This window comes from Engystomops pustulosus, chromosome 1 (assembly GCF_040894005.1).
Source record: "Engystomops pustulosus chromosome 1, aEngPut4.maternal, whole genome shotgun sequence".
Lineage (NCBI taxonomy): Eukaryota > Metazoa > Chordata > Amphibia > Anura > Leptodactylidae > Engystomops > Engystomops pustulosus.
In genome coordinates, this window is record NC_092411.1 from 57,456,231 (window position 1) to 57,482,471 (window position 26,241).

The following is a 26,241-nucleotide window of genomic DNA, read 5'->3' on the forward strand; positions in this document are numbered from 1 at the left end:
CATGCTGCCTCCTCCTAATACACATGTGTGAGACACAGATATCAGCTACACATGTACCTGACATGTTCTGCTATAACATGGCTGCATCCTGGAGCTGTTGTATACACACGCAGGCTGCAGGGGGCATGGCCACCAGCAAGCACATGGAGGAGTTATTATACCTCACACCATTATACAGGCTCACATCATTATACAGGCTGTCAGTCATGCACTGGGGGGTGTCGCCGTACCTCACACTCATGAATAAGCTGGACTGCGGAATATGCTAATCACTCATTTGGACATTGGTCATTTGCATACAGCTTTAGGACCTCATTGCTTAGGTTTACAGGCATGTAGAGGGACAATGAAGGGATAGAGGCAATGCTCTCTAATGGCAGTTTATGAAAATTATATTTAGTTTAGGGGGGTTATTTTGCCTGACGGGTTATCTTTAAGCTATGCATGTACTTTAGAAATATGTTAATGATTATTTAATCTTCCAAGCATACATCTGTTCTAAATGAGGAGAGCAGAGTAGTTTGCCCTCAACCCCGCTGCAGAGCAATTTTTTTTTAAAGGAAACCTACCACTTGTAGTGGCAGGTTTCTGATGGAAATGCCGGGCACCAGCTCAGGGTGAGCTGGTGCCGGAGCTTATTTTCGTTAGTGTTTTAAACCGCGGTATCGCGGTTTAAAACACTTTTTAAACTTTATAGCCGGCGCAGGCAGGTACGCGCTCTGCGCTTACCATGCGCGCGGCTCTCATTCACTTCCTATGTAGCCGCGCGTACGGTAAGCTCGAGCGCGTACCTGCCTGCGCCGGCTATAAAGTTTAAAAAGTGTTTTAAACCGTGATACCGCGGTTTAAAACACTAACGAAAATAAGCTCCGGCACCAGCTCACCCTGAGCTGGTGCCCGGTATTTACATCAGAAACCTGCCACTACAAGTGGTAGGTTTCCTTTAAGTAATTATTTGCCCAGATTTGGATTTTAACTCCACACTGTTCCAGCCATATAGACAGAAGCACCTCTATCCACTAGACCAGTGATGGCAAACCTTTTGGAGACAGAGTGCCCAAAGTACAACCAATATTCACTTATTCACCGTGAAGTGCCAACATGGCACTTTAAACAGTAACTTATTGCTGCCTGTTCTTCCACATTTTTTAATCGTATTGGCCACCTGAGGCCACCAATTCAGGTGAAAGAAGGAAGGCAAATCAGACTCTCGTTGTAGCTTCACTCCAGGGTTGCTTTGTAGAGAAAGAATGGTGGGCCCAGCAGGATGAGATTCAGAGATAATGCAGTTCTGTCAACACCTTCTCACTTTTCCCGGAGTTTGAAACGGCCAATGAAGTGTCGCTTGAGTTGCCTTGGACGGCAGGAAGATTTGGTCCTATTTAGTGAACTGTGTCCTGGGGCGAGAGTACCCACAGAAATGGCTCTGAGTGCCACCTCTGGCACCCGTGCCAAAGGTTCGCCACCACTGCACTAGACTATGGGCTTACAGGTTGTCTTCCATAGTTATACTGTGACACAAGCTTAATGCACTGGTATGTAGAAATGGATCTTCTCAGAGATTCTTCTCTCTATATCACTTTTTTCTATTGTTTAACATATTAATACAGTTAAATTGAATTTATAAAAATGTATAAGGCACAAAATAAATGATACATTTTATATTAACATTACCAGGACAACCTTCACATTGATCGTTAATGATCACATGCGTTTCATTGGAAACACATTTGCGATTGGCCTGCGCCCGTCCCCAGACATTTGCATTGTGTTTCTAAATGCAATGTGAAGCCCTATGTGACCGCACCCTAGACATTGAATCAAGATGATACTTTTTTCTTTTCTTGAAAGTATCGTATCGGGTACTCAAAATTCTGGTATTGGTGCAGTCCTAGTCTGTTATGCAGTTTTATTGATCATCCTTGTTCCTTTGACAGCAGAAAATTTAGAAAATCCAGTTGTCACTGGGGCATAAAAATGTTTTTTTCTGGAGCTACAGTTACATACGAATTGAGCTTGAGTACTAACCTAAAGAACCATGTGTGTGTGTATATGAAACATTGGTGTTCTCTGTCTTGACTTCCCCCAGTCACTTTGCTAAGTAATATTTTTATGAACCTTTGGCTCATGTGAGCAAGATGATTCTTTCCCTCCGTTTATAGAATGTTAATTTGTGTACATTTTTTTCCTGTCAGCACTTTCATGTTGAAGAGGGTTTTTGAGGTTTGTAAAGCTCTGGGGCCAGTGAATCATGTCACATTGTATATACTTCTTACTAGTTGCCACAAGCTTTATTTGTTTCTTTCAAATAAATAAGAAAAAAATGTGAATACAGACGAATCCTTGCTTATATTCTAAGAGTTGGACTGCAGAATCGTGCATAATTGTCTTTAAAGTTATTAAATGAAGTTAATGCTAGGTAACGGCTTCATGTGTTTACTCAAGAGCTTAATGCATGTTTATGTGGAATATATTGCTTCTATACAATTTAAAGACAAAATAAGTAATACAGAAACTACTTCCAGTACACTACTACTTTCAACTACCGTATTTTTCGGACTATAGGGTGCACTGGATTATAAGGCGCACCATCAATAAATGCCTGCTAAAATGTCTAGGGATAAATGAACAGCAGATGGCAGACCTGTGCACAGTTCAAGGCAGCTGTTGTCTGTAAGTACGGTTCATATATAAGACGCATTGGACTATAAGGCACACCTTTGATTTCTGAGAAAATCAAAGTATTTTTTGTGCTCCTTAGTCTGAAAAATACGGTAACTGTTTTACTACTATTTTTGCACTTTGAATTTAATATAAATATACATCACTGGTTAATATTCCTGAAATTGTATTAGTAAAATAAGTTATCCTTCTCCTAGAAAATGGGCAGTACCCTTTATACAGAATGTGTTATGTCTGGTTAATGGGTCAAGCTAGCCATGTAAAACAGCGCTGCATCTAACTATGATTTTAATGCATTTTTACATTTAACCCCTTCCTGCTGCTGAGGTATAGAAAGGGCTTACAGATTGAACCCTCTTCATACAAGTTAGGTGTTTGCTGTATACTGCAGCAAACACCCACCGCTAACACCGACAATGTGTAAAATTGTACAGTCCCCAAAATGGTAATAAAGAAAACATCAGCTCCTCCCGCAAAAAAAATTGCCACGTCACAAAGCTCCTTACACCGAAAGTATGAAAAACTTATTAGCACTAGAAAATGGCAAAAAGTAAAAAAAAAAATTTGTTTGCAAGTTTTAATTATTTTTAAATGTATTAAAGCACTATAAAACCTATATGAAAAGGTTATTAGCGCCAGAAATGGCAAAATCCCCCCAAAAATTTTCTACAGGAGGTTTTAATTTTTGTAAATGTATGAAAACATTATAATAATTTGGTAACCCCCGTGATCGTACCAACCCAAGAATAAAGTAGACATGTCATTTGGGGCACACAGTGAAAGCCGTAAAAATCCAAGCCCACAAGAAAATGACGCAATTGCGTTTTTCCTCCATTTTTTTTCTCCCGCTTCCCAGTACACAACATGGAATATTCAATTAACATTCAATTACTATTAAGGGTTTAAATACTGTAAATAAGAACAACTTATTATGCAGAAAACATGCCTACACATAGCTCTTTACATGGAAAAATTAAAAGAGTAATATATTTTTGATGGTGGGGAATGAAAATGGAAACCTGGTGTTCAAAGGGTTAAGGGATTGTCTAGAGACATATTATTGATGGACGATTCCTGGAGAGGTTTTCAAACCAGACAGCAGCTTATTGGACGGGGGCTGTCTGGCTGGCTGTCCATCGAGCTAGGACGTATTAATTTCTGAACAACCCCATCCAGTCACTTTGAGGGAGTCATAAGCATTTTGGCACTTTACCTGTCCTACTGTAGGAAGCCATAGGTTCAAGAGCTCTCTAAATGTTTGAATGTTGGAATGCTTTCCGGATACGGCAATGTTTTCTTATGATTAAGGCCTCATGCACATGACTTGTACACACCAAGGCAAGATTCTGGGCAAAGTCTATGTCCAGGTGGAGAAGGGAATAGGGGAGGGGGGCGTTAGAGCTCCTCACCCCTCCATTCACCATAGGAAGCTGAGCGATTGTGCTGCAAATTGGACCAGGTCTATTTCCAGTGGTGCGGACACCTGGCTCTGTCATGGTGCAACGAGACACCGCTCACCACACTATGACCGGGTGTAATGAACCTCTAGGGTGCTGTGATCTGGCCACAATTTGTTGTGTGCATGAGAGTTAAGGCAAAGATGAAACAAGCACCATACATACATACATACATACATACATACATACTTGCATACATGCTTGCATACATGCTTGCATACCTTTTCTATTGTAAATTAGACCTTTAACCATTTATTTTCTGTGCTTATATTTGAAAAGGTGTTTACTTTTTGTCAGTGTATACATGAATACTATAAAGAAGAAATTGTGCCCGTTGAAACCAATTTTCAGCTTGTATAGTATTCTCTATTGCAAGTTACCAGCGGCTATAAACTGATGTTAAAATTCCCTTAGGCGGATAGTAATAGTTCCATTTTAAAAGACCAGAGCGAAAAACAGTTTGACTGCCGACTCGTAAGTACTTTAGTTGTCTACTTACAATATTTTTGGCAGCAACAAGAGGCACCTGACTAAGATAATTAGGGAAAATTTGGAAAAGAATTGTGTTGTCTATGTTTGTATCTGCTTTTATATTGAATATTACCAAGTTGTCTATTAAATAGAAAAGTGTCAAATTCATACTAAAAATGGTAATGAGAAGCAAATCTGTAATTATTGTGAGCAGGTATGAAAAGTAAAGCTCACAGGTTAGGCTAGAACCTACAAATATCATAGTAACAGCAACCGAAAGAAAGAAAAAAATCCATATTTTCGAGACTGAAAACATTTTATATTCTGGCCTGTGGCCAAAAGCTACTGTTTGGTACTGCAGGGAAATAGTTTAAAGACTTTGGTTTTTCCGGCACAACATTATATGGGCGAGATTCCCGCCTATCCTGCCAGATATGCCAAGAAGCTTAGGCCTGGCGTACTTTGGCAGAAAAACCCGCAAACAAAACTGCAGGTTTTTAGAAAGTATGCAGGCTCCCCCTATATTTTTACTATAGTTCACACCCTAATTTTTTAATTCAGTCGGAGACTGTTTTTGAGGAAGGGTTTGTCAGCTTCTCCTGAGATGTTTGTGTTTCCCTATACGTTGAGAGTTGGTAGAGTAATACCATCTGGACAAGGTTGCTGATGTCCTCTCTCGGGCTCTTGCACTATTTTTCATAGCCCCGTGCCATATTTGACTCCTTGCCTGTAGGAGGTGCTAGTCTTTAACCTTGCAGTTTGCTTTCAACCTATCTCCTGCACCTTTCAACTTTTTATTAAGAAGCTTTTTCCACAGGAAATTTCCTAAGGTAAAGTTCCTAGCTTACTTTTGTCTTGCGCGGTTTAACTGATCTCTTGTTATTTTGACTTTTTTCTTTTCTGTCCTAACTTATTGCTTTGTTTAGTGGTTAGAAGATACTTTCCCTATTGTTAACTTGAATTGTCTGTGACAAAGTTTGTTCTTGTACCTTTGGTGCTACTTCTTATCTTTTGACCTGCATGGTCTATCTACATGCTATTACTCTAAGAGATAGCAGCCTTGTGACAAGCTTTTTCACAAGGACTGAGACTGATTGTGACCGAGCTCTGAACTTGTAGCCTCACAAACATCAACATCAGAGAAAGTTTGATGTATAAATAATTTAGACACAATTTTAAAATGTAACTTGACAACCTATACAAGTGACTACAGTGATATGCCACAAAACAGAATAGGTGCTTGAGTTAGTGTGTTAGATACTACTTTTGTTTGGTTATAACATCCAATTAAATGCAGCACAAGTTGCAATGTTAATTTTTCTGTGTCCTGATATCTTCACATATGAAGTAGAAAAATGCTCATGGGGTAGTTTTCTTCTGTATTATTAAATGAGCTAAACTCACAAATGCCGGGAAGGGAATAGTTGCTTTAAGATGAGTCAATCTTGCTGAGTAATTGATTTAGCTCTATAATGAGCTGAACTCATTGGCTCCTTTGCAATAAAGACAGAAACATGGAATTGTTACTGAGCGATCAATAATGTTGTACATGGCAATTCTGTTGCCGCACCCGGAATGAAATCCTTTTACTGCACCCTTAGCTGTATATTCCCACCTCTGTAATGCTGCGTAATACAATAAAAGCCTAAATGCAGCTAAACAGAATCTAAATACAATTATATCCTCTATATGTAGGCTTTTATTTTCATTATTCAAGCAGAAACCAATCTTCATTTTATGTAACAGGAGAGATTTATGTCTTAACTAGAGATGAGCGAGCACTAAAATGCTCGGGTGCTCGTTACTCGAGCCGAACATTTCCAGATGTTCGAGTGCTCGTTTCGAGTAACGAGCCCCATTGAAGTCAATGGGAGACTCGAGCATTTTTCAAAGGGACCATGGTTCGGGAATAAAATGTGTTAATTAATTTAAAAAGAATGTCTTCTGATAAGTTAGCAGATGTATGCAAACATCTGCAATCTATTCTTCACTGTTCCGCGCGTATATTATCTCCCGACAAGTTAGCAGATGTGAAGAACAGTGAAGAATAGAATAAAAACAGTGAACACAGGATCATTTAAGTGAAAAACACAGTGAAGAATAGATTGCAGATGTTCGGCACATCTGCTTACTTGTCGGGAGATACGCTGTCTCCGTGCCCCGCTGTCTCCATGCCCCGCTGTCTCCGTGCCCCGCTGTCTCCGTGCCCCGCTGTCTCCGTGCCCCGCTGTCTCCGTGCCCCGCTGTCTCCGTGCCCCGCTGTCTCCGTGCCCCGCTGTCTCTGTGCCCCGCTGTCTCTGTGCCCCGCTGTCTCCGTGCCCAGCTGTTTCCGTGCCCAGCTGTTTCCGTGCCCAGCTGTTTCCGTGCCCAGCTGTTTCCGTGCCCCGCTGTTTCCGTGCCCCGCTGTCTCTGTGCCCCGCTGTCTCCGTGCCCAGCTGTTTCCGTGCCCCGCTGTTTCCGTGCCCCGCTGTCTCCGTGCCCAGCTGTTTCCGTGCCCAGCTCTCTCCGTGCCCCGCTCTCTCCGTGCCCCGCTCTCTCCGTGCCCCGCTGTCTCTGTGCCCCGCTCACTCCGTGCCCAGCTGTTTCCGTGCCCCGCTGTCTCCGTGCCCAGCTGTTTCCGTGCCCAGCTCTCTCCGTGCCCCGCTCTCTCCGTGCCCCGCTCTCTCCGTGCCCCGCTCTCTCCGTGCCCCGCTCTCTCCGTGCCCCGCTCTCTCCGTGCCCCGCTCTCTCCGTGCCCCGCTCTCTCCGTGCCCCGCTCTCTCCGTGCCCCGCTGTCTCTGTGCCCCGCTGTCTCTGTGCCCCGCTGTCTCTGTGCCCCGCTGTCTCCGTGCCCAGCTGTTTCCGTGCCCCGCTGTCTCCGTGCCCCGCTGTTTCCGTGCCCAGCTGTTTCCGTGCCCAGCTGTTTCCGTGCCCCGCTCTCTCCGTGCCCCGCTCTCTCCGTGCCCCGCTCTCTCCGTGCCCCGCTCTCTCCGTGCCCAGCTGTCTCCGTGCCCAGCTGTCTCCGTGCCCCGCTCTCTCCGTGCCCCGCTCTCTCCGTGCCCCGCTCTCTCCGTGCCCCGCTGTCTCCGTGCCCCGCTGTCTCCGTGCCCCGCTGTCTCCGTGCCCCGCTGTCTCCGTGCCCCGCTGTCTCCGTGCCCCGCTGTCTCCGTGCCCCGCTGTCTCCGTGCCCCGCTGTCTCCGTGCCCCGCTGTCTCCGTGCCCCGCTGTCTCCGTGCCCCGCTGTCTCCGTGCCCCGCTGTCTCCGTGCCCCGCTGTCTCCGTGCCCCGATGTCTCCGTGCCCCGATGTCTCCGTGCCCCGATGTCTCCGTGCTGCTCCGTGCCGCTGCCTGATGTCTCCGTGCTGCCGCTGCCCCATGTCTTCGTGCTGCTCCCCGGTGTCTCTGTGCTGCTCCCCGGTGTCTCTGTGCTGTTGTGCAATGTGTTCTTCACACATATATATTGTTCTTCACATACTATTTTGTTCGCACGGTTCCGCGCGTATCTTCCGACAAGTAAGCAGATGTGCCGAACATCTGTAATCTATTCTTCACTGTGTTCTTTACTGTGTTTTTCACTTAAATGATCCTGTGTTCACTGTGGTCACTGTTTTTATTCTATTCTTCATTGTTCTTCACTGTGTTTTTTTAATTAAATGCTCGATCTCGAGCAGGGGAAATACTCGTCCGAGCAACGAGCCGTCTCGAGTACCTTAATGCTCGAACGAGCATCAAGCTCGGACGAGCATGTTCGCTCATCTCTAGTCTTAACCCTTTATGAATAGCCAAATTAGGATTATTTCTATTTTTGTTATGTTCAGGATGTTTTATTTCCTGTTGCTTATATGCTGCAGGTTTTATTGAATTCAAAGAGCAATTGATCTATTTAATAATATATTTTTTCAAGGTGTTGTATCTTTTTTTTCCCCTCATGTAGAGCTTTTAGGATACTGTACATACAGCTTCTGTTAGGCTCACTAATAGCCATAAGAGCCCATATGAAGCATAGAGTGATGGCTTCAGGTAGAAATAATAGAGGAAGACTTACGAAATGTGGTATCCCTTATTTGTCTAGGCCTGTGAATGGTTATACCAAATGTACAGCGACATGCTGAAGTGCATACTATACATTGAATAAAATGGAGGATTTACGTTGATGTTCAACACAAGTAGAGTACAAAACTAAACTTTCTAATGCTCATATAACACTTTTCACTGTTTTCATTACATTTTGCACACCTTTGGTCCTCACAGGTTTGATCAATCACCCAAAAGAGTTCCTACTTCAAAGGCAATTAATATTCATCCTCATAATTCTGTTCACGTCTTGACATCATGAAACTTAGATGACACATAATAATTGATGAATGGTACTTTACCAGTCTCTGTTGCAACCTGCTTAAAGCCTTGCACTGGTGGTGTTACAAAAAGCCATAGAAATGGCCACATCTCATCCCGATGACCACTTCATTTTCAAACCATTTTCAATCAGCTCCATGCACATTTAAGGCAAGTAAGAGGCCCCCAGCTGTCACTTCAGACCTTTCAAAACTATTCACATCAGCCTGGTGTCACCTTCTTGCATGTGCCAAGAAACATTCTTGTTGGATAAAGGACCAGTGCACCTCAGGGCTGCAGAAATGATGATCGCCAACAAAGACGTCAGGCAAAGTCTGGACAGGGGGATCTAGGGCGTCAGCCATAGTCACGACAGAGAGATCTGGAGCTTCAGCCATAGCTGGGACAGGGCAGTCTGGGCATTATCCATTGTGCACTCTGTGGGTTAAAATTTGTGAGGAGACAAAAACGGTTGTTTACCCTTTATTTAATGCATGATGTAATATCACTATAATTGTCTCAAACGGCTATTTAAGCACAGAAAACAGGGCCTGTAATTTAAAACGCTAATACAGGCCCTAGGAGTTATTTATTTGTATTACTGAAAACTTCATACCCCTCAAAAATGGTAAGAGAAATATTATTGCCCTTCTGGAAAAAATGTTAGTGCGACCTCTGGAGACATTGAGGCATATTCATCAGGACATATGATATATTTATTTATGTGAAAGCTTGCCAGCTGCATTTCTCCCTGGCGTCGAATAAACGCTGCACACTCGGCTGCCCCAATACTTCAAGGGGTGAAAGCCGCTTAATGTATACCCCTGCGAATATGCAGCGGCGGGGCTATCATACGCTGTCGCACGATTAATATGTCCCATTGACTTTTCACCTAAGAGCCAAATATTCCAAACTTTTTGTGAGGACTAAATGTTGTAGTGCTAGTTTAAAACGGCATTTGTCTACTTATAGATAAGCTATGTGGCTCAGTCTCCCACATTCAACACACAGAGGTTTTAAAAATATCTGTACTACGGAATAGAATCGTTTGGCAGATGATCTTTTTGTATTGCTTTTTTGTCATGTGACACCACCAACAGGGCTGTGCTTTGTTACTTAGCTTAGAGAAGAAAACAAAACCTTTTTTTTTATTTTTTAGAAATTCTAAGCAACGCTGAACCTATAAAAGCATAGCCAAATAATCACAATGCAAACAATAGGTTCTTAGCTCCATGAAAAGAAGATCTTATTTAACTTGTATTTAAATATACATATTTGTTTAATCTTCTGCTAATTATGATTTTTTTTTTACCGTCTCTTCTTATTATAGAAAAGCAGATCTGCATTTGTGTTTTTGCTATGATTCCTGCTGTGTCTTCCCTGTCTGCTCCAGCTGGCATCATCAAAGTGCCATCAGTGGAGCTGATAATGTAAAAGACTCTTGTGGCTGTGTAATTTTTTTTTTTAATTTTTTTTTTTTTTTACTGAATAAGAAAATAATACAGTTTTCCAATAAACACATATTCAGAAGACAGTTTAAGTTGATAGCTAATGCTTTTAATAAAGTGGCATTCGGCCTTAAAGGGACCAATCTGAAGGATGAGGTTCTTTTCTTTTAATATGACACCAGCAGCACAGCTCTATATACTCTAGACTGAAGATGGGGAAAATACACTCTTCCTGCAGCCTCTAAAATGGACTCTCCTAATCGGACTCTCTTCAGCTCTTCTTTTCAGCACATTTACATTTCACTTTGGAGGTAATTTTATTGGGGCAAAATCTGGTGCAGCTATTCATCAGGTTCAAGTTAAAGCATAACCGTCATTTGTGGTGAACATTTTTCTTATATACTTCATTAACAAATTTTGCTTAGTTTAAAAAAAATAAAATAAAATCAAGCTACTCCCTCCCATAGAGATGTGTAATCCAGCCTGTACAGTGTATGTCAATGGAGGCTGCATGAGCTCACATCTAATCTCCCTGTGTGTGTTCAAACTACTCTGAGAAGGAAGGGTTTACTCCTTCACTTTCATCTTGATGTTTGAATATAGTGCTCATGGCATACTACAACCAGAGAGAGAGAGCAGAGAGGGTTAACACTCACAGCAGTGTAACAAACAGTAGAGGCGATAGAGTTCCATCTTCAGAAATAGAAGTTACATTGTAACTAAGCGGCAGTTGGCAGTCTGTTTACAAACAAGGCCTCATGCACACCAACATATGCTCACCCAGGCCATAGCAGGAGAGAGAAGCTGAGTGGCGTCTTCCATGCATTTGTGTTTGTGACTGCTGGCTCATTAAAGAGTAGAAACAATGAAGAAAATGTGACCACAGCCGTCTTCTCAAGTAGGGATATTAGGAGCTGCTATAAAAGATCTTTTGTGCCTTTAGCATGAAATAGTTATCCCACTTACATATCCTGGGTTCTTTACTTACTATATTAGTATTCGTGTGCATTCTGGATGTAGATCACAGGACAGATACTTTGGCTTTGTCATTGTGATGCGGTGATGGTATATACCTGCGCTCATATCTGATTACAGGCTGTCCCCGGGTTACGTACAAGATAGGTTTTGTAGGTTTGTTCTTAAGTCCAAACTGTATACTTATTCTAGCTCTAGACAATTTTTTTTTTTGTATCTGTGACAATTGCTTTTAAAAAATGTTGGATTGTCATTAGGACCAGGATTTACTATAAAGCTTAATTGCAGACACCTGTGATAACTGTTACAGATGTTTATTATACCTTAGGGCTAAAGTACAGTAAATTACCAACATCCAGTCTGTTTGTAACTAGGGGTCGTCTGTAAGTTGGGTGTTCTAAAGTAATGGACAGCCGGTATTTGAGAACAATTGCAATTACGTGTATATTAGAAAATTTTACTCCTAAATCTTTCCTTTAAAACATATTACTTGTACATGTGTTTTTCTGTTTCCTTATCTAAAGCAATAGATGACATAACATGGCATCTTCCTCGTAATCTTCGTAGAGCAGATCATGATGTCTAGAATTTCTTTTAAAAAGGCCCTATCCAGCTATAAAAGTTATCTTTGTAGCCATTAAGTTATTACTGAGATTCATTGTGATAATTTTTACTGTTTGTGAAATGGGGAGCGATATAGGAAAATCATTGTAGGTCTGAAGTATTGATTTTACCTTTATGCTGTAATTACGGGGACAGCAGCCCATTATGTAATGTGGAGGCGCTTGCCATTCAGCCTGCAGTGTCCTGGACTTACAAAAAAGCCACATAGATCTATATCAACCGTGTGTAATGATTAACTGCATGTTATGATTGCACAATGAACGCCACCTGAAAAGTACCTATTCAGTGCGCAGATTATACAAACTGATAGGATTATGGCACTTGGCTTATACGGTAATGCGACACTTACTGGGTTTTTAAGGGATCATTTAGGACCTAGATTATAGAAAATATCCTTTCAAAATCGTTTTGTCCTTTAGTTCCTGCTGAGGATTGCACAGGCTACTTTCACAAAGTTACCAAGCCAACCAAATTTTAGATACTTAAAGGGGCATTGTAGTTTCTTCTAGATACTTAAAGGGGTTCTCCAAGTTAAAACCTCTTTCACACGACCATGTGACTTCTCCAGTCCTGTATTTCTGTGCCATATGAATCTATATATACGTGACAGTTTTCATCTGTATGTCCACACATGTCATCATATTGAAATTGTACCCATATAAAACAGGATGGACTGGCTGACTGAATGACCTCCCACTGATTTTGGTCTCCATGGGTACTGTCTGTATATATATGGCAGCATACAGTGCGCAATTATATTCTGCACGTATGCAACACATATTTTAAACATTCCCATAGACTTTTATGATGCGTACAGAATGGAAACACTGGAGAAAGTAGGACATGCTCTATATTTCTCATTATGTCTCGCAGCACAGTATGGTACAGTGGAAAATACGGCCATTTAAATGGATGGCCGTATTGTCCTTTGAAATGAATGTGGCCGTATGCTACCCATATGAAAACGGTACAGTATGGGCCATATGAAAGTGGCCTTAGTGAGTTACCACCTCCCCTAGCTTTATAATCTATCACCAGCATGCTATAGATAAATGCATTGTGAAAAAATCTTTATAATTATTGCTATATTCTTTTATATAGTTTCTGTGAAATTCCCAGTTTAATCCATATGCGAATGAGGTTTGTTTCTTCAGTAACTTGAGCACTTAGATTTTTGTGTGGACTGCTGTCCTTCCAATAAAATGAGCAGGAGATTTGTCTTGTTAGAAGTATGCTGCAACACAGGCAGAAGAAACCAATTTAGGCAGGAATACTAATGATACTGGTGGTGATGACATCCCCTTTGGTTCACCAAATGCCCCATTAGCATTTGGATTGCACTTGGAATCTCTTGGAATGTATACAAATAATGAAAGTATGTTATAAATCACAGTGTGATTCTCTAGAATATGCAGCTTACATACTGTAACGATTATTGGAGGTCCTTTCAAACTCAGCTTAAATACATTTATCCTGTGGGTAGAAAAGGGACCTATTTTGACTGGACCTTCTGGCTTTGGACCTTTTATGTCTTCCATATGGTTGTTGTCTTGTAGTAATCCCTATTTACAAACTCTCAATTTCTTTGCACATTTTGTTAAATGTTTATATAAATTAAAACAGAAATGGTTCAAAAACTTGTAAACATATATATTTATTTCTAACATATTTTGTTGTATATATCACCACTATTACAATGGTTAGCATGATGGATTTTGGACTTTCTGCGATATTTTATTAAAACTGAGTTTTATACGCACAGCCATAAAATCTGTAAGAGAGCACAGGTTTCCGTACAATCTTAGCATGGCCTGGTTCCTAAATGATAGTGCGCCTTTCTGTCTGACCAAACTGTTCTTGCAGGTGCAACGCATGGAGTTGAGATTAACAAACTCCTGCAAATTAGCTTCTGATTAGTGCAGAACATTTCATTTTAATTAAATTTAATTAAGTGTGTTTCATTAAATGTGTTACAACCCTGGTCAGGTAGTAGCCAAGACGGATTTCTGATTAAATTAGATGTAGCAGTGATTGATGCTTTTGCTCCGTTCTCCCTCAGGCTGCTCTGTACCGCCTCAGTGGTGATTGGAATCCTCTGCACATTGACCCCAGCTTTGCTGCAGTGGGAGGTAAGTGAACAAGATCCTTTAGAAGTACCCTTAGCATTTGATGTTTTTAATTTATAATTTAAGTTATTATATTGTATTCATGAATATGAGATTAAGGTCTTGGCAGGGCGATTTCTCATGGACACAGATCACAAGACCCTCCATCTGTGGCCTTTTTATGGACAGGAATGTCTGGCTGATGAGGTAAAAGGCTTTACATATCAAGAAAGCAGAACATCACCTTTGCAGTGACCAATCCCTTTAAAGATGCAGATCTCATCTGTCACATAACAGGCTTATGGCTTTGTGAACTACAGAACCAGAGACAGGCAGCTAAAGACATTAGTTGTAATTGCAAGCTGCAAATAAAGGTCCAGTTCCAACCTTTTATTTAAATGCCTGTAGGTGCAGTACTGGAACTTGCAGAACCATAAGCCTGATGGGATCCAAAAGAGGAGGTTATCTTTAATATGACACAAAAGGTACTATAGAACAGACACTACACATGCAACCACTAAACCACACTGTCATATTTGCTTCACATTAAAGGGAACCTGTCACCAGGGACCCCATTTTCACTAAAGACCGGTTGCTGAAGCCCATTACAGCTGCATTGCTAATTTGCCTTTCTGCCTTCTCCAGGCATTTGGATTACATTATAATTATGTGTTTTAACTTACGTGGCTTCCTGACAAAATCCCCTGTTTAGTCCCAGGTGTTGACTTTTGTTTGGATGCATTTAAAACATGTGACTTGTTTGTGTTGCTCATTCCTCAGCTCTCAGCCCCCACCCCTGTGCTCCTTCACAGGAACAGAACTCACAGGGTGATGAGCTGATATCAATGGAGAAGAAGGAGCTGTAAAGGACCTGTACAGGAACACAAAGCTGAAGGCTGAGAGCTGAGGAGTGAGCAGCACAGCCAAGTCACATGTTTTTTTTTTTGTTTTTTTTTAATACATCCAAACCAAAGCCAACCCCTGGGACTAAACAGAGAAACTGATTTTATCAGCAAGCCAAGTACATTAAACAATTAATTGTAAGTCAAATGCTAAGAGAAGGCAGAAAGGCATATTTGCCTGTCCTTAGTGAAAATGAGGTCCCTGGTGACCGGTTTCTTTGAAAGATGGAATTCTAGAAAGGACATTTCAAGCCCTACACGAGGGACTAGTAGTTTAATGTGGTAAAACCTGGTGACCTATTTCTTTTAAAGGTATCTTTTTGCCCTAATCGTTGGGAAAGTAACAGTATATGCCTTTCAACAAGTTTTCCAAAGAAACAGGATAGCAACAGGATGCACACATGTGGTGTGTGTCATAGCCATCTTCACAACATTATAGACCTGTTGCTTATCATTTATTAAGGGGGTTTCCCCTCTTATTGACCGGGTCCAACACTAAGAGCCCAAACCATCAGCTGTTTCCTGCTGCCTCTAGTGTCAGAATCAGGATAAAGTTCTATGTGTTCTGTGTAGTGGACATGCTGTGTTACTCTCAACTGATCTGATTCCCTTGATCAGTGGGATTCCCAACTTTTGGATCTCCATAGATTTAATATTGATCACTATATATAGGCCATCGCCATCAAGAAGCGGGAATCTTTTTTTTAAAAACATTTTCCATGCAGGGACTTCTGGCTCAGCTAACCAGCATTTTATGCTCCAGCTGTATTTTATACTAGCCTTAGTTGCAGAAGATGAAACAAAGCATAGACAATCTTTGTAGTCTAAATGGTTGTTGATGTCCCATTAGAATGATAATGCACTCTCAACAGCCATATAGTTTGTAGACCCTGAAGCCCGGCCTTGACCTTCTCATCTTTTCTCAGATAAAACTCATAAATGGTTGAAGATTTTCACACATGCAGCCAGCCGCTACTTGTAATCTAACAAATTTCGATCTGCACTTTATGTATATACAGTTCTTGTTCTTGCCCTTGGCTATCAAGCAATAGCCGGTCCTCATTCTCTTGCTTTACAGATTCTCTACCGTTTTCTTTTCTAATAATGGTGAACATTTAAGGTGCAGTCAATGAAGGAGGTTAAGGCTCTAGAAGAAAATAAATTAACTTTTATGGCTTTTCGATAGCCTTGTATGTTGATGTAAATATTATACGGAATAGCTGAAATTATATTACGCTCTGCAATGGTTCCTTTCCACAGGCTTTGAAAGACCAATATTGCATGGTCTGTGCTCTTTTGGATTTTCTGCCCGGCATGTTTTGAAGCACTTTGCAAATAATGATGTAACCAAGTTTAAAGCAATAAAGGTACAGTACTTGGCATTTTGCTTCTGAATTGTTTTATATAAAATCATTTAGATAATGTTCCACAAGAATTGTATCACGTTGTAGGCCGTTTCAATAGTGAGTTGTGGAGCTTTTGAATTTCTGCTTTTTCAAATAAGAGAAAATTGTATGCCGTACCAGAGTTTTAGATAACCAGAGCACATGCATTAAAGTTGATCTCAGGACAGTCGGTTATTTCTTTTTATCATGGGATAAAAAAAATCTATGTAGATACTAAAAAGAACACTAAAAATAATATTTGCATTTCTTGAGTGCCCAATTCATTAGTCGGACTAATGCTGCATATCCAGGACCTCGATGTCCACTTCACAGGTTATAACAATTAAAATTGTTGATGTATTTGCTACTGTATGTGTAGAGAATTTAGCGGTATGTCGTTCTATAAGACTGGACTTTTTTTTAAAGCTGGCCTCATACATCTGCATGAAACAGGCTCTATTTGCAGTCTTTATTTCCTAGACTGAGCATGGTGCAGGCCTCGTAGCATTCTATTCAATAACGCCCCTTTAATGATGGGGATGTATTTACTACACTGTTTTTGGATTAAGCACAGCTGACTTGACTGATGTCAGTAATACAACACGTGTGTATTGGTCCTAAACTGACCTGAACTAATCCCTTCTCTACAACTTACATGTCATTGTTATATACAAATAAACCGTTTTGTGGAAGGTTGTCCATTACAATCATTTCAAGGGCAAAAATATTTAGATACTAAATTAACTTCTCAAACAGAAGTCCATTTTCAACTAGTATGCTAAGACCCAAGCTGAGTTGTCCTGTATGATCGGCATATGGAGCATGATAATATATTAAGAGGTTGGTTTAAAAGAAGCAGTCACCAGGGACCTCATTTTCCACTAAAGACAGGTTGGAAAAGTCACTGTCAGGCAATCTTTGTGCTGGAGTGAGTGCCTACAGAGATGGTGCCACTTGTGCCAAAGGTTCACCAACACAGATCTAATAATTTGTCATAAATATAATGCCCTTTTAGCATTGAAGAGGGTGCACTATTATCACTCATGTAAGTGATTGATTGTACTGGTATATGGTACAGCATGTCCCTAAACCATGGCAGGTCATCCTGGAGGTGGGTTCAGTTTTATTCAGACAGGTATTAAAGTAGCTTTCAGTTAGAAGAATGGGATCTGATAACTTGGGTATTCTATTTATATGCTCCTTGCATGCATTAATTGAATTTTTCCTGTAGGTAACCTTTTAACTTGTTCTATGTTTGAAGGTGCGTTTTGCCAAGCCAGTCTTGCCTGGACAAACATTGCAAACTGAAATGTGGAAAGAAGGCAACAGAATCCACCTTCAGACTAAGGTCAGTGGCAGGGCCGGCTCCAGGTTTTGGTGGGCCCTCGGGCGACATGGCCTCAGTGGGCCCCTTTACAGTAAACTTGTGTTCTGGCATTGATTCTTTATATACAGCCTCTTCACCCAAAACATTAAATAATTAAATGAATTATATGCAGCCCCCCTTCCCCATATTGATTATATCATCCCCTCACCACCCATTACATGCAGCCTCCCTCGCCCACCCCACATACATTATATGCAGCCTCCCTCCCCCACATGGATTATATGCAGCCTCCTTCTCTCCCTCCAAACATTATATGCAGCCTCCCTCCCCCACATGGATTATATGCAGCCTCCTTCTCTCCCTCCAAACATTATATGCAGCCCCCTCCTCACCCCATACATTAAATGCAGCCCCCTCCTCACCCCATACATTATATGCAGCCCCCTCCTCTCCCCATACATTATATGCAGACCCCTCCTCTCCCCATACATTATATGCAGAACTCTCCTCACCCCATACATTATATGCAGCCCCCTCCTCACCCCATACATTATATGCAGCCCCCTCCTCACCCCATACATTATATGCAGCCCCCTCCTCACCCCATACATTATATGCAGCCCCCTCCTCACCCCATACATTATATGCAGACGCCTCCTCACCCCATACATTAAATGCAGCCCCCTCCTCACCACATACATTATATGCAGCCCCCTCCTCACCACATACATTATATGCAGCCCCCTCCTCACCCCATACATTATATGCAGCCCCCTCCTCTCCCCATACATTATATGCAGCCCCCTCCTCACCCCATACATTATATGCAGACCCCTCCTCACCACATACATTATATGCAGAACTCTCCTCACCCCATACATTAAATGCAGCCCCCTCCTCACCACATACATTATATGCAGCCCCCTCCTCACCCCATACATTATATGCAGCCCCCTCCTCTCCCCATACATTATATGCAGCCCCCTCCTCTCCCCATACATTATATGCAGACCCCTCCTCACCCCATACATTATATGCAGAACTCTCCTCACCCCATACATTATATGCAGACCCCTCCTCACCCCATACATTATATGCAGAACTCTCCTCACCCCATACATTATATGCAGCCCCCTCCTCACCCCATACATTATATGCAGAACTCTCCTCACCCCATACATTATATGCAGCCCCCTCCTCACCCCATACATTATATGCAGAACTCTCCTCACCCCATACATTATATGCAGCCCCCTCCTCACCCCATACATTATATGCAGCCCCCTCCTCACCCCATACATTATATGCAGCCCCCTCCTCTCCCCATACATTATATGCAGACCCCTCCTCACCACATACATTATATGCAGAACTCTCCTCACCCCATACATTAAATGCAGCCCCCTCCTCACCCCATACATTATATGCAGCCCCCTCCTCACCCCATACATTATATGCAGCCCCCTCCTCACCCCATACATTATATGCAGACCCCTCCTCACCACATACATTATATGCAGAACTCTCCTCACCCCATACATTATATGCAGCCCCCTCCTCACCCCATACATTATATGCAGCCCCCTCCTCACCCCATACATTATATGCAGCCCCCTCCTCACCACATACATTATATGCAGCCCCCTCCTCACCCCATACATTATATGCAGCCCCCTCCTCACCACATACATTATATGCAGCCCCCTCCTCACCCCATACATTATATGCAGCCCCTGCCTCAGCTCCCATTCAATATATGCAGCCCCCTCCTCATCCCCCACATTCAATATATACATCCATCTCCCATTCATTATATAAAGCCCCCTCCTCATCCCCATGTGACCATTCAAAATTAAAGAATTAATACTCACCTCAATCTTCTGTAGAGCTTCCCCTTCGCCGACTTCCTCCTCCTGCCGGCATCCGCGCTCACATGCAGAGACGCACAGCAGCGTCCTTCCGCAAACGGAGCGCCGCTTTCCGGTGCCAGCACCCGGCACGACCAGGCTGCAAGAGACGGGGATTGGCCACGAGTGGGCCCTCCCTTCAGCTGTGGGCCCCGGCACTTGCCCGGGTTTGCCGGGTGCTGACGCCGGCCCTGGTCAGTGGAGACATTGCTGATATTACTTGATCTGGTTTTATTAACCAATCTATGAATACTTGGTTCATATTGGGGCACATTTACTTACCCGGTCCAGTCGCGATCCAGCGGCGGGTTCTCCGGCGCTGATTCGGGTTCTGCCGGGATTCACTAAGGTCCGTGCGCCGATATTCACCAGGTGTCGCTGCTGCGCCGAGGTCCGCCGGAGTTCACCTGCTTTTTTCTGGTGTATGTGAGTGCTTGATCTTGCGACACAAATGGCTTTTTAAATTCCGCGATTTCTCCGAATCCTTCGGGTTGTCCGGTGGCCACGCCCCCCCATTTCTGTTGCGTGAAAATCGGCGCGACTGCGCCAAAAATCGATCGCGTGCGCCACAATCCCGTGAAATACAGCGCAAAGCAGAAATATTCGGGAAAAACCAGACGGATTCGCGGCTGCGGACCCTTAGTAAATGTGCCCCATTGTGTTTTGCCTGGTTTTAGCCTTTGTACTGCAATTGTGCGCAATGTAATTTTGCTGGATATTTTCCTTCACCTTTTGCTTTGTGCCGTTCCTTTGCAACACCAACAAAGAAATCCCTTATTCAGGCGAAAGCATAAAACGTTCAATGTAAAACTTTAGTTTATAATGTGATCCTGAAAACCAAAGACTCATAAATACCCATCTTTATTGTGTTGCTGATGTACTGCATTGCTGCGGAATAAAGCTGCTATTTGCTTTGTATAATGTGAGAGATGAATATTGCTTGAGGACAAACCGCTTAAGAAAATGAATACATATCCTTTACAATAGAGTATTTATTACGGATTGGGAGAAGTAAGGCAAGACACAGCATAAAACTGTTTTCCTGATTCCATCCCGCAGGCTTGTGTGCATGTTTATTTTATTAAATATATAATAACACCTATAAAAATAATTTACATTGGAATAGGTATATATTGGATTATATCTGGATAAAAAATAATAAAAAATACATTTAAATACCAGAACTTTCAGGGAATTTATCTGTTTTCTGGCGTATTCATGTTGTTAAAAGTTCTGCCATTTTGCACAATTTATTTTTCGACTTTGCCTGCACACAACACTTTTAAATTCTCCCAACTTACTCCATATTTATCTACTGAATCCAGTTTTTTATCAAAATTTGCTTCAATTTTTATTAAACTTTCTTCAATAATCAAAACAATAAAATGCAATCCCCAGATGCTCAATTCCTTCCTAGTGGTAATCAGTAAAGGGTACCCCAACTACTTTGGCTCTTATTATGCTCCATTCTTTTTTATAATCTCCTATGAACTAAAATCTCCAAATGTTAGCATGTTAAACATCTCTCTGAAGTATGAGGCTACTTAAAACTCGATGCAGATGCATGAGCCGCAGCAGCTGAAATAGGATTTTGAATTTTAAGACAAAGGGGGACATTTCTCATACACCAGTGCAATGGTGTATGATGAAAGCCCCACCCCTTCGGCACATCAGAATCAATAAAAGGCTCTGCCCACCTGATCAGTAAAACATTCTCCAGAATCTATCCTTCTCTTACCTCTCATTGTCCTCCTAATTTATATTTTCCATTTCTAACTATGGGGGGGAATTTATTAAGACAGGCATTTTAAACACTAGTCTTAAAGTTCCCCCTGCCAGCACTTTCTTTGCTGGATATAAGTAAATCAGAACCCAGACTCCGCCAGGTAGGACCTGTTTATATCAGGCCTGACCTGTCATAGATTTTAGGGCTGGGACTTTCACAGAAAACTGGTGGAGAAGGCTTAGTAAATCTCCCCTATGGATTTAACTGCCTGTAACTCTGGTTCAGTACATCGCACAAGCCCAGCCTGATGAGATAAATTAGGGGAATGTATGGGAAAATTAGTTCGGAACTTGACCTTAAAATGTAAAAACTTTTGAGACTTAATGACTTGGGTCGAGAGCTAGGACTATTTATTTATTTCCATTAAGTGTTCCCCCGCATAGTACCAAAACTGTAAGTACAGTATCCTTAATGTAAATTTACTGGATATTGGTTACTTTATATATGACCAGCGTACTTGAATTCTATAATACTGACATCACAAATCATACTTTATGTCAGATGCCAATTTGACTAAAGTCTTTGTACATTTTAGACTTAAACCACACTACATTATTGTTTGCTGTAGTTTGATGTGTATGGACATATGCACTTTTAGAGGGAAAATCTTTAAAGATGCCTGAAAGACATTTGACCTTTCGTTATTTATTGAATAATGTCAGTGTTCACTTACAAGGAATAAGATCTATTGATCTAAGGGTGGAGTGGATCGGACATGAAATGTCAAAGGAGATGACTTCCACTAAAGTGACTAGTAGTTTTATTTTTCTTATTTAAGACTCTTTGATGAATGCAAACTTAAAAAGTTACATGTCTACTTCCCTTTATCAGGTCAAAGAGACCGGAGAGATTGCCGTTGCTGGTGCCTACGTTGACCTTACATCAACTGTTAATAGTCTGGAGTCCAACGCTGCAGTTCAGGTAGGAAGTTGTATTAACAGTAACAGCTGTTCTACATGGATGCTAGGATACCTTTCAGATGATTTCTTAGAGATTAGAGTAATAAGGAGATTCTAGGACTTTCACTTGCTGGTCGTTGCTGGAGATCTGGAATAGATTACCTTACCCTTTCTATTGTGGGAAAACTCACAGTAGACATAGATGCAAGTGGAAAAAAGTGCAGCTTAATTCTCCCTTGCCATATTGATTTGTTATTATGTTTACAGGGAAAACAGCACATCAATACCGTTGTCGGCGCCGTTGCACTGCTCTCTGTAACACAATTTATCTGAAAAGAAAAATAGACATGCCTCTTAGAAGTCCCCATTGATTGTTGCCGTGTTTCTGTTGTCCCTGCTTCTGATTTGCCTTTTCAGCACAATGTTGCAAGATACATGGCTGAAAATCCAATAAAACTCTTGTAGCTTTGTCACGATTAGCACACAACAACACGAATGCCAACAGGGCTTGGAAACACTTTCTTATAGTGCACCGTTTAGCTGAAGACCATTGTTTTGGAGTGATTTAGTCTATACAGAATAGTATATAGTAGAATTCATATTTCTTGTGAAATCTTCTCATTGTTAATAAATGTATATAGCATAGCCCTTCTACAAACTGGTGTTCATATGGGACATTCTTAGATTTCTAAGGGCTAGTTTAACTCCTCATTATTGCATCGACTTTTTGCATCAGTTACTGTGCGCCAACTGATGTGTAAACTGCCCCTTATCTGTATAGGTGGGGATATTTGGTAACAGCAATGGAGTCAACCAGTTTAACTGGCTTGCAAGCTGACATAAGTGAATCAGCTACCTGTAAGTGATTTTATGGTCAGAAATACCAATGAATAGATAAAATACATGATTACATTTGGTAGGTATCATCAGCTTTGTTTCTATACCAGGTATAGTAATCTCCTGCAGGGGTGGGGGCTTGACCAATGGGATGTTTTATAGAAGTCTCCACCCGCAGCAAACCTGCACACAATCTGTAATTGATCATTTGAATAGTGGAAAACTTGTAGAGAGGAATATTTTTATTCCCCTACCCTAAATGATGACTAGACCTGGGGTTCCAATTCCCAAGTCAAGCGTCCATCTTTTCTCTCCATTCACTACTATGAAAGCATTATAGATTTCTAAGTCAAGCAATCCTATTCAATGTATATGAGAGTGCTGGAGATGCAATATGCTTAGGGATTTCTGACTCTCCTTTTTATTAAATGGAGCAACAGGACACATGCTTGACCTGCCTCTTTATTCACTTATTGAGAAAGGGACCCCTGCTCTTTGGATAGGTGATAACAATAACATGTGGTACAACCCCTTTATCTTGACAGACTACAACAAAAGCGCTAGATGGCCATGTATTGGATGAGCATATGTAGGATTATTTTGGTCATCTAGCTAAGAGGAAAGGAAAAACAATTATACAGGGCACTTCTTTTATTTATTACTTTTTTTGCTTGCATATTCTTTGTTAAGGTCTATTTGGATAGGGAAATGTTTTCTTAACACATACTGAAGATAGGAAGCCATTGCGTTGACAACAGCTACTACTTTCTAAAAGGAGAAAATGTCTAACATGTATTAGATAAATTAATGTAGTAAAATAATCTGTGTGTCGAATGCTCTTCTGTTATTTCATGCTTTTCTATTATAAGATCTTAAATGTGTTACATGTATATATTGTATATAGGACAGAAATGCTGGAAATTCCAATATTATCCATTCCCAGTATGACATTTAATCTTGTTTGCCTTGAGCAATAAATCCATTGCTCCTGTAGCATCTGCGACCAGACTATATATCGTTACAAAAAATAAATTCTGTACCGTGCTGTACAGAGTAATGGAATTACCAGGCGTGACATGCTGCTCCATGGTACATGCCATTGATTTTGAACCATATATTTCAAATGAAAAATGTTTATGCCTTGCTATTTGCTGCCTTTATAGTACTGTATTAGTACTGCCGACGTATACGAAAACGTAACAGAAACATACCGTATAATGTATAGCAGAATGTACTCAAGATAACCAAGTTGTGTTCCTGGCCTTCTAGGGTCTAGGACTACAGAGTGACCTGGTCTTTGAAGAAATCAGCCGCCGTGTTAAGGATGTTGGGAGTGAACTGGTTAAAAAAGTGAATGCAGTCTTCCAGTGGGACATCACCAAGAATGGAAAAACGGCGGCACAGTGGAGTGAGTTACATTACACTTCACATAAAATCTGGATCTGAATGTAAATGGTTTATTTTGTGTCCAATACTCTTGTTGATATCTCTCTGAAGTTAATAGAGACCTGGGATTGATTCGGTTAGCCTCGGAGTCTCTGTCCCAGTAACAAGATTCTGACTATACCAAATTTTTCATACAGCCTTCAAAAGTAAAAGAGACACAGGATAATTGTCTTATTTTTCTTAGAAGGATTCAGTTTCATTTTTACTGCATGAAGGTTGTACTTTATCCCCTCTGGGGACTTGCTGCAATAAAACTCTACAAGAATAAAATATAGTTACAAAGCAGTAAGCCATAGTAACTTAGGATTTCAACAGAATAAGATGGAAAGTGGGATCATAAAAGGAGGGTCCTTTGTCCACTGTTTGAATGGTGCAGCAGTTTTACACTATGTACCATCACTTCATTGGTGTGTAGAGAGCTGCGGAATATGAGGACGCTCTATAAAGATTAATCGTTCTACGTCTAGGGGACTGACCAATACAGCCTCTATACTCAACCATCTTCATTATTCTTTTACAAATTTAATAAAGTGGGAACGTTCACCTACATTTGGAATACTATTCAATTAGGGGCACATTATAATGGTCGTATAGGACTCCAATGATAGGTCAATTATCCCCTAGGGATTGGTGCACATTTGGGGTCATAATGGTCAATGTTATAGAGAAGAAGTGATGTTAAAGTACAGCTATAAAGTATAAAAATGTTTGCCTAACTCTGCACAAAGCAATAATAATCATTTATCTGCTACTCCTATTCGCTATCTGCATGTGTTTAACTGCTAGCAGAGGCTTCACCTTGTCCTCCTAGGCTAATCTCCATTTGCCATGCTTCCTGGTAACCATGGGAAATCGTAAAGAACAGCTAGAGACAACAATAGGCTTGTTGGGAGTGTTAGTAGTAGAGGAGAGCAGAAAAATAGGACCTGAGGTGATGTCACAAGCATGTGACTCATCACATGCTTCAAGTCGTCCAATTACAAACCTGCTGTTCTACAGCCTGTTTTTAGTGAAACTGTTCAAAATTCATGAATAAAGGATATTACAAATATATACACCCCTACACAGTATAAAAAAGACCTGATATTACCATTATCCTTAAAGTTTGATGACCATGGATCTTTCATGGAACATAGCCGAATGCCAATGCAAGTCTTCTCGTGGGCATCATTGACGTAGCCATGTGGAAGCCTAGCCATTCTTCTAGCCAATCTTTACTGATCAGTCTGTCTGCTATTAGTTGTCTATATCAGCCTTACCCTGCTATGTAAAATGTATGCTTTGCATGCTGCAGCACTGCAGTACATCCAGTCCAGATACATTAATGTATCTGCTTCATTGACTACGCAGAGCAATTTAATGTCCACCATAACAGAAGAGCAAAATGAAGAACATTTGGTACCTTTCATCTATGTTTACAATTGTATTTGCCTTTTGTCTATCTTACTTTTCAGCAACTTGACATTTTTTCTTTGTGACAAGAGAAATATTGTTGTTTTTAATCTACTAATGTTGATGGGTTTAGGCCCGCTGTTCTGCAGCTTTTCCCCAGGCTTACATTATGAATTAAAAAATTCAAGTAAAATTTTAAGCCTCTGAGGCTTTTTCTGTAAGTGTTTATCATTATCCTTTGGGTCTAGCTGCCGGGCTTGTTCCATTATTGAATTTGTTACTCA

At 41.3% G+C, this 26,241-nt stretch overlaps 1 protein-coding gene across 1 annotated transcript in view; it reads left to right on the top strand.

Annotated features, from left to right (window-relative positions):
• Positions 1–26,241, top strand: part of HSD17B4 (hydroxysteroid 17-beta dehydrogenase 4) — a 185,798-nt gene that overhangs the window by 140,558 nt on the left and 18,999 nt on the right. The window contains exons 18-22 of the mRNA XM_072141145.1: positions 14,031–14,100; positions 16,239–16,345; positions 17,625–17,711; positions 22,215–22,304; positions 24,389–24,527. Of these exons, the coding sequence (XP_071997246.1) occupies positions 14,031–14,100; positions 16,239–16,345; positions 17,625–17,711; positions 22,215–22,304; positions 24,389–24,527 (493 nt within the window). The remainder of the gene's footprint in view (positions 1–14,030; positions 14,101–16,238; positions 16,346–17,624; positions 17,712–22,214; positions 22,305–24,388; positions 24,528–26,241) is intronic.